General features: G+C 39.6%; 1 protein-coding gene across 1 annotated transcript; it reads right to left on the reverse strand.

Annotated features, from left to right (window-relative positions):
* Nucleotides 1-478: 478 nt before the first annotated feature.
* Nucleotides 479-1,801, reverse strand: LOC129555062 (olfactory receptor 11H6-like). Its single transcript, XM_055424242.2, has 2 exons — nucleotides 1,754-1,801; nucleotides 479-1,450 (listed from the first exon to the last, which is right to left on the reverse strand). The coding sequence occupies exons 1-2, from the start codon at nucleotides 1,799-1,801 to the stop codon at nucleotides 479-481; spliced, it is 1,020 nt and encodes a 339-aa protein (XP_055280217.2).
* Nucleotides 1,802-9,977: the final 8,176 nt, after the last annotated feature.

The following is a 9,977-nucleotide window of genomic DNA, read 5'->3' on the forward strand; positions in this document are numbered from 1 at the left end:
GACAGATATTGAGTCCTTGATCTTATAAATTAAGTGATTGGCTTTTTTCGTGAGCATAGTAAGTTGGTGCTATTTCTCAATTATAGACAACCTTATAATTGGAAAAGCAAAATAGTTGATAAATTTAAAGTGCATAAAACTGTATTAGGATAAAATCCAAGACACAAGTTGGAAGTATGAGCCTTACTTTTATATATACCAACTTGATTATATTAGTTTTAGGACTACAAAAAAAATCTTTAAAACATCAATTTATATTAATACATTGGTGAATAAAAACTCCATGAAACTTTGCTGCAATAGACCTTTGGAACTGTGGGTATTTTATTTTGAGATAGGATGAGAGTTTTTTGGTGTGTGTAATGAATCATACTTTCATGAGATTAAGAAGTCAAATACTCAGACATGCCCAGAAAAGAATTTTTTTAAATGAGAGAAATTCTGAAATCTTGAGAGAATAATAATGTAAAAATGTATATCATTTCTCTGTATTTTTAGAAAATTCTGAGGCACAGAGGACTTTCCTCAGTGCATCTTTCATATCTTTGTTCCGGAGGCTGTAGATCAGAGGATTAAAGAGTGGGGTTGCCATGCAGTAAAACAGGGTCACAAATTTCTGTGTCCCAGGATGGCTCCTGGAGCCTGGACTCACGTACATCACCATAACTGAGCCATAGAACAAGGAAACCACCAAGAAATGGGAGGCACATGTAGAAAAAGCTTTGTTCCTGCCTGAGCCAGCTGGGACCCGAAGTACAGCTCGCAAAACTAAGGTATAGGACCCAAGAATGTAGAGGAAAGTGATGAAAATGATAAGCGAGCTTACAGTGGCACAAGTTAGAGTAGTTTTTGGAACGGGGGCACAGGACAGTGCCAACAATGGTCCCAGGTCACAGAAAAAATGGTCAATGACATTAGGGCCACAGAAAGGCACCCGGGACATAAGAACTGCAGGCATCAGTATTGATAAAAAGCCACCTGCCCAGCAGAAAACCACTAATCGGGCACAGAGTTGATAGGTCATGATGGTGGGGTAATGCAGAGGTCGACAGATGGCAAGGAACCGATCAAAGGACATCGCAGATAGAAAGTAACCCTCAGCTGCACACATGGAGAAGAAGAAGTAGAACTGGAGCAGGCAGCCAGCATAGGAGATGCTCTTGGTCTGGGAGATGATGTTGGCCAACATTTTGGGCACATCGGAACTGACATAGCAGATCTCCAGGAAGGAGAAGTTAGCCAGGAGGATGTACATGGGTGTATGGAGCTTCCGGCTTGACCACACAGCACAGATGATGGCTGCGTTCCCAAGGAGGGTCAGGAGGTAGATGAGGGAGAATATGACAGAGAGGAGGATCTGGATCTCCGTGCGGCAGGGGAAGCCCAGGAGAATGAACTCACTCACAGACCCAGAGATATTACTGGCTTCTGAGAGGTGCATTCTTCTGATCTATGAAGGGAATGATCATTAGATTAGCCATTTCTTTCTCTTGAAAAGTCATTTTTTAATTTTCTGACTTCTGTTTATTCCTTTAATGCACTTTCGTGAAAGGGCTCCATATGGTTCTGATTTTAACTCATTTCCCAATGATCTAGCTTCGTCCAGTGAGAGCAGAGTTCTGAGAACCCCAGCCAATATGTTACTATATGCTCCCACAGCGCCCACTGTAACAGTCTCCATTTTTTTCAGAGTACAAATTTCACTGACATCATATAACATGGAGTCCAGATTGTTTTCTATGTTTGCATTTACCTTAATTCTTCCTTGATGTAAAGTTCCATAAGATACACCCTCATACATCCATGTAATTTCTTTTCTCCTCGTTGCAAAGAAAATTTTATTTAGAATTTTGGAAAATTCTAAGAAAAATCAAAGTTCAAATTAATATGGTAACACATGGTAACTAGAGTTATTGTGGTGATCATTTTGTAGTGTATGAAAATACTGAATCATGATCCTGTACACCTAAAACTAATATAATATTGCAAGTCTATTTTATTTCAATTAAAAAAAAATGGCCTGGCAATATTCATAGCAGAAAAGTGGAATTCAAGGCTTGTCTTCAATAAGACAAAGAGAATCATTTTATATGAATAAGAGGTAAAAGATGAATGAAAAAATATTAAAGCTTGTCATGTTGTAAAAAAATAATAAATTACTATGAAGTTGAATTAGGTCAGTACAAAAAGAGTACCTTACTATGTTGTCAGTTAACATTTTCTCAGGATATCTGTCCTGGATGGCTCTGTTAATGGAAGCAGGGTGCTGAAGACATTGCCACAAATTCCATTTTAGACAGTACCTATTAGTTTCTTAGAGCTGGTATTTAACTTCTACTTGCTGAGCCAACAGCTAAACTGATACAGAGAAAAAAGGACCTTCGTTGGCTTCTCTTTAATTAGGAGATCCTGGCTTTCAAATAGAAAAACAGCAAGAGGCAGATGGAGAAAACTTCTCTCTTTGCTTAGATGGCTGCAAAAGTATATTGTGCATGTACTACAGCTTTTCCTCCTTGACCCAAATTCTGATTTATGATAAAGAAGAGTTTTAGCACGGCTACTAACTAAAGCTGGAAATCACCATCTTTGACCTGCCCTGCGTCCTAATTTTTGGCACTTTTATGAAAGTGAAAGTCACTCAGTCCTGTCCAACTCTTTGTGACGCCATGGACTATACATCCATGGAATTCTCCAGGCCAGAATACTGGAACGGGTAGCCTTTCCCTTTTCCAGGGGATCTTCCCAACCCAGGGATTGAACCCAGGTTTCTGGCATTGCAGTCGGATTCTTTACCAGCTGAGCCACAAGGAAAGCGCAAGAATACTGGAGTGGGTAGCCTATCCCTTCCCCAGTGGATCTTACAGACCCAGGAATCGAACTGGGGTCTCTCCTGCATTGCAGGCGGATTCTTTACCAACTGAGCTATCAGGGAAGCCCTCTGACTTGAACCAATTTCTGAACATTTTTTTTAAAAAAAATTTGACGTCTAAGGTAGTGAGCAAACAGCACCCGCTGTTATGTAGGAAGCATTTATTGTGACCATCACTTAACATTCATTATCTCAATAAATTCTCCTCCCTCTGCTTTCCAGTTCTAGAGCCTTAAGATAAAACACCTTCACATTTCTAAATGTAGCGCTGAATTTTATTGTCACTCTGAGCACGTTGATTCTAAAATCCAACTTTTTCCCCTACACAGATGTCAGCTATGTATGTATTAGCTGTGTTTCCTTATTGTGTTTTATTCAATTTGTTCATCTGCCACTTGCCTATATCAAATTTCCACTTGTGCATGTGGAGGACTAGCCTCAGGAAAGCTGTGTTAGTGATTGAGGCTATATACTATAGGAAAAGATTATTTACATATTTCTCACTGTCTCTCTCTATAGGATACATCAGATACATCACTAAGATGGTGAGGCGGGTATCTTCCAAACTAGCAGCTTCCATCAAATGCCAAAGGGAGATCAAGTATAAAAAGAGTTTTGTGTTCATTCAGAAAGACCAACAGATGGATGAGTTGAAATGAACTATAAGCTATACATCCCAGGTGATGGGCTCATTGGAGAAAACTTTGACTGGAAATTCAGTGATTGGAAGGGATGATATGATGCTTTAAATCAGAAGTAGACAAGCTAAATTTTCAATATTGGATATTTAGCTAAAATATGTGTAGTAAGAGCCATCACACTTTTTACTGTGACCATAATTTTACTTATACAGTTGAACTGGCTATGGTGGGTAAATAGAGTTGAACTGACTATGGTGGGTAAGACTGTGTGTAAACAGGGCAAAGAAACTTGATAAAGAAAGAAAAATAGTGGAATGAAGGTGCGTTGCAGGGGTGTTATATTTTAATGGGAAATCCCCCTTCACTCACGGTCAGAATCAGTGTAAACCCACCTCAAAATTAAGGTAAGGATAAGAGTATTTGAGGAGGAGTCTTTGATGTTTTAACATAGGCTCTTGAATGAGCAGACGTTAATCAGAATTCGAAGTAAGAAAAAGGAAAATGTCATCAGAAAGAAAGAGAAAGAAACAACAGATTTCTTTCAAATTTTTATCTGTAATACAACTTGGTACTCTCATGAATGTCTTCCTTCCTTTCCTGATTAAAAACTCCTCTGGTCTACGGCCATACCACCCTGAACGCGCCCGATCTCGTCTAAAAACTCCTCTGTTCCTGCCTCACTGTTCTAAGTTCAATTCACCCAGGGTCCTTCTCTCCCTGCCTTGGGTCACTGTGGACTCTACCTGAGACTATATGTTGATTTTTCCTTTCACTGCAAATACAGGAATTCTTCAGTCTTAATTACACTTAATGAAAATAAATATCGATTACTTACAAAAGTTTTATCTCCTTTGAAGTGATATGAAGCTCATTAGCTTCTATCATTTCTTTACCTGAAAAATAATGCCAAACAGAGAAGTGTCAGCTCAAAATTTCCTGATGGGATTTTTGAACAGTTGTATGCTGGACAGATGTGATTCTACCAGGAAGAATGAAGATTTTGTAAAAAGTTATATATCAGTTGATATATTACCTTGTTTATCATATGAAATATATTTATAAATAAAAATCCAAAGGACCGTTCACAGCCCTCTTTCTGTAGCAATAATACACACAGTGGACATTGCAGCAGGCAGTTGAGGGGCTACCATTGTGCCCTCTTAAAGATCCTAGATGAAGAATTTGGGGGTCCTGGTGACACTCTGCCACACTTTGAGCTTCACAAAGGATTCTCTTTAACTGCAAAAAAAGAATAAAATGCCAAGAAACTCTCCGTTTTACTATGTATACCTTTCTGGCCACATACTGTCCCTAGAGGCCATCCCTCAGGAGCAGCAGGGACAATCAGAGTGCATCGTTCAATCCCCAAGTGTGTTTTACTTTCAGTGTTGTGCTCAAAGCTGAAAAGGCCTTCCTGAATCCATTGGTGAGACTGTCACCTAATAATGGCCCCGCTAATTTGCTGCTCACCTGACACCCACAGACAGGCTCTGGATTTAAAACCAGCTCCATATTGGATATCACCAGTTGCTTTAAGGCTCCCAGAGCTCCCCTGTTAGCATATGTGTTTCTTCAAATGACATTGAAAGTTCACTTTAACAAATTCCCAGATCCTGAGTATCTTCCTGTGGGAGCATGCTCAGTTGCTCAGTTGTGTCTGACTCTTTATGATCCTGTGCACTATAGCCCACCAGTCTCCTCCGTCTGTGGGATTTTCCCAGCAAGAATACTGGAGTGGGTTGCTATATCCTCTTCCAGGGAATCTTTCTGACCCAGGGATCGAACTTGTATCTTGCATCTCCTGCATTGGCAGGCAGATTCTTTACCACTGAGCCACTGAGGAACCCCAAGTATCTTCCCTATGACCCACTAAAAAGGTAACCTCCCTGCCTATCTTTATCAGTCTGTACAGCAGTGTTAAAAGTTGGTCTGCATTCCCTGAGTAGACTTTTGGTGGCAGGAACTGATTCCCAGTGAAATTGCCCAGTGGCTTTCAATCCTCATGAGAATAAGAAAACCTAGGGTCTCACTTGTTCAGAGCCTCCTATCATACCCTCAACCACAAGGATTTTATGTCTTCTTATGTTTTCCAATTATCTTCTCCTGTCTCAATGGATATAAACACTCTACCCGGTTTTTATTGTGTTTAGGTGATAGTACCTGCTATTTGCTGATTACTATGCCAGCAGATTTCATATGTGTTATCTATTATATATGTGTGCATGCTCAGTTATAAGTCATGTCCGACTCTTTGTGACCCCATGGACTGTACCTGGCTGGGTTCCTCTATCCATGGAATTCCCCAGGCAAGAATACTGGAGTGGGTTGTCCTTTCCTCCTCCAGGTTATCTTCCCAACCCAGGGATTGAACCTGGGTCTCCTGCATTGCAGGCAGATTCTTTACCACTGAGCCATGTGGGAAGTCCTATCAAATACTTGTAAATCTCATTAAACTCTTTGGAATACTGTCTTATCCTTTTAAAATGATTGAACAGAAGCCCACAGAGGGTAAGAGTTTATATTTGGCTCTAACTCAACTTGGTTTATCTTTTCTACAAAGAGGGAGACTGGAGTGAAAAGTTATATCTAATCTTCCCATGGCTTCTACCTGTTATTCTTTCCTGGTCATTGTTATGTCTTTCTATCCCTCTGGGAAAATTCTATTAATCTTGTTATTTTGGCTTCTTGGCTTCCTTAAGTAGTTTTACTTCAAACACTATATTTGAGAAGGCTGTTCAGAATCTGGTTTATGGCTTAACATCTTATTTTATCTTGATACAACAAATTTGTCTGAAAAATGATTGCTATTGTGAACAAAGATTTGTTTAAAATAGTTATTGCCCATAAGCAGCTTTCAAGGTAATGAGCTACTTTGGCAAAAGTTCCAGCAAAAATCCCATTCAAGGACAGAACTTTAATTCTTTTTTATTCTTTGCTGTGTAAGCGGACACAGAGTAGTCTTGACAATGAGGTGCATTTGAATTCTCGGTAATACTGTTCCTGCCTGAAAACTCCCATGGACAGAGGAGCCTAGCAGGCTATAATCCATAGGGTCGCAAAGAGTTGAACACAACTGAGTATGAGCTTGCAGTGCCTCCCAGCAAGGTAGGGGTCAGACCAGATTCAGATGTTACTTCTGTTCGACTCTCTATTTCTTGTGCTAGACTCCATCTTTCTTCTCCAAGCTTTAGTTATTTTAGCACAGAGATACCAGGTGTCCAAAACCAGGCAGAAAGTCTCTAATCCAAGCTGACAAAGGCAGCAATATTGGAAGTAGCCCACTCACTCTGTTTGATGTTCACTAGTTCCAGCAGAAAGCAACCTGGGGGAAAGATAATTCTGAGTTAATAGTGACCAGGTCCTTTTACTGTAGCCCTGCTTCCTGTTGCTTCTTCTAGTAATGACTTAGAAGGATTTTCCATTGGAAGCACCAGTGATGTATCTGCAAGTCATAGAATCACTTATACTCTCACATTGTGTTTGGAGACTCATCTTTAAACTCCTCCCTCAGTGACTTGCTTATAAAAACTTCTTTTCATTCTTTGTTGCTTTGATGATGACTGTCTAACTTTTTCAAACATTTTGTTACTGATAATGTATATTGTCAGTATTTCATTAGCATGTAACCTTCCAAATCAGTTCTTTCCCTTTTTAACTCCAGAAACACCTCAGAAACCAATCCTCTCAGATAGGTCAATTGCCTCAAGAAAGAAAGCCATCCTGGTTCTGGGCAAATTGGACCTTCCCAGGCACTCTTTTTGTTCCAGGCAGGATATTGTGGAAGGTAGGCAGCTAAGCCCCAAGGACTGTGTTGAACCAGGTTCAGCTTTGGGCAGTATGGCCCAGGATACCAGGTCCCTCTCTTGGCACAGCCTTCCCCAGGCCATACATTAGGACTCTTAGTGTTGCTGTGTTCCTTGTGAATTTGGGCAGAAGTGAGAAGTGGCCAAATACATATACTTGTCACTTTATACTTGACTTTAGATCGATGATATCCAAACTGTTGGAGATGATATAGGTAGTGCTTAATTTCACCATTCTGCTTCATTTGTTCTCGCCAAACATGTCCTGTACATTAAATAATGAATTTTCAAATGAAAGCGAATTTAACTAATTCTGAGAATTTTCTGGTCTTTTGAGAGTCTCCCATGCAACTTTGATATGACTGCTAATCTCAGACAAGAGGTGGAATCCCTGACTCAGAAGAAGTTGGGCAGAAATAGAATTTTAATAGGCTTGAAAGCAGGCACCTGGCACTGGCTCGGAGAGACTCCAATTATGTAAAAAATGCGTTACACCCATATCTTTCCTCACTCCCTCCACTGTTCCACCCACTTCATATTGTCTTTAGAGCACTGTTTTGTGATTTTCTTTTTCTCCTCTTGGTTTCTTCCCAAATGCTGATTGATTTAATCAGTTGATGGACATGAGTTTAGGTAAACTCCGGGAGTTGATGATGGACAGGGAGGCCTGGCGTGCTGTGATGTATGGGATCGCAAAGAGTCGGACACCACTGAGTGACTGAACTGAACTGAGGAACATAATCATTTTATGGTTACAGCGTAATATAAGTAGTTCTCTCTTGTTGGACATTTAGATTGCTTTGCAAGTTTTTTCTATTACAAACTATTCTGTGATGATGTTCTCTTACAGTGAATTAGTATAAGTGTATTAGCTGATCAAAATGTATATATAATTTTAAGACTTTTCTTTGCCATATTGCTAGATTGCTTTCTAAAAGTGTTGCCCTAACTTAGTCTAACCAGCAGATAGTGAGAATGCTCATTTTCCTCACATTTGAAACACACACACACATACAGCTTAATATAATTCTGTCTAAAAATTACCATTATGAATATTTTAAAGTAATGTGTCATTATTTTAATGTGTATTTATTTAATTAGTAATTAGGTTGAGTCTAAGAAGTGTTTTTGATCATTTTGCCTTTTTTTCCTTTTCATTTATATATATAACATTTTTCTAATCATGTGTTCATTTTTCTTGATTTAAAATAATTTCTTATAACATATTTATATTTTCCATTTTTGATGTTTTACCTATTCAATACATGTGCATAGCAATTTTTTGAACCAAAGCTATTTTTTATGTAGTCACATATGCACTCTTTCTCTTAATGGTTTATACTTTGGTTTTATGCTTAGGAATATATTCACATCTTGAGATTACATATTGATAACATACATGATGTAGAATTGAAAGATGTCTGTTTTTGTGAACAGAAAATGTGTGCAATTATCAACAGGGAAACACAACCAGTCTCCAGTACTTGTAGCAATTTCAGAAAGGATAAATTTCAGAAGGATAAACCCCTTCTCCATAAAGGAAGGGGTTAGTGTAATCAACTTGCCATCAAGTGGCTGGCTCTAGTGACTTCTGAGACACTCTGAGGCAGAAATTTGAAAGATATGTGGTGGTTTTGAAGTGGGACACTGTTCAGTTCAATTCAGTTCAGTTCAGTCGCTCAGTCGTGTCCGACTCTTTGCGACCCCATGAATCACAGCACACCAGGCCTCTCTGTCCATCACCAACTCCCGGAGTTCACTCAAACTCATGTCCACAGAGTCGGTGATGCCATCCAGCCATCTCATTCTCTGTCGTCCCCTTCTCCTTCCTCCCGCCCCCAACCTTTCCCAGCATCAGGGTCTTTTCCGGTGAGTCAACTCATCGCATGAGGTGGCCAAAGTATTGCAGTTTCAACTTTAGCATCAGTCCTTCCAATGAACACCCAGGATTGATCTCCTTTAGAATGGACTGGTTGGATCTCCTTGCAGTACAAGGGACTCTCAAGAGTCTTCTCCAACACCACAGTTCAAAAACATCAATTCTTCGGCGATCAGCTTTCTTCACAGTCCAATTCTCACATCCATACATGACCATGGGAAAAACCATAGCCTTGACTAGACGGACCTTTGTTGGCAAAGGAATGTCTCTGCTTTGTAATATGCTATCTAGGTTGGTCATAACTTTCCTTCCAAGGAGTAAGCGTCTTTTAATTTCATGGCTGCAGTCAGCATCTACAGTGATTTTGGAGCCCCCAAAAATAAAGTCTGACACTGTTTCCACCGTTTTCCCATCTATTTCCCATGAAGTGATGGGACCAGATGCCACGATCTTTATTTTCTGAATGTTGAGCTTCAAGCCAACCTTTTCACTCTCCTCTTTCACTTTCATCAAGAGGCTTTTGAGTTCCTCTTCACTTTCTGCCATAAGGGTAGTGTCATGTGCATATCTGAGGTTATTGATATTTCTCCCAGTATGAGTTAAAATTCATGTAGAACTATTCAGTACAACTGTAGCTGAAAAAGAAGCTTACCAAAAGTATCTGCTACAATAAACATCTGGCTCCATTACCATTTACTAGTGTGATATTTGGGAAATTCCTGAACCTCACTAAAACTGTTAATTTTCTAATTTTTTAACATAGTGTTGGTAATAACTTGCTCCAG

Source organism: Moschus berezovskii, chromosome 9 (assembly GCF_049115385.1).
Source record: "Moschus berezovskii isolate FMDL1 chromosome 9, NW_MosBer_1.0, whole genome shotgun sequence".
Taxonomy (NCBI): Eukaryota; Metazoa; Chordata; class Mammalia; order Artiodactyla; family Moschidae; genus Moschus; species Moschus berezovskii.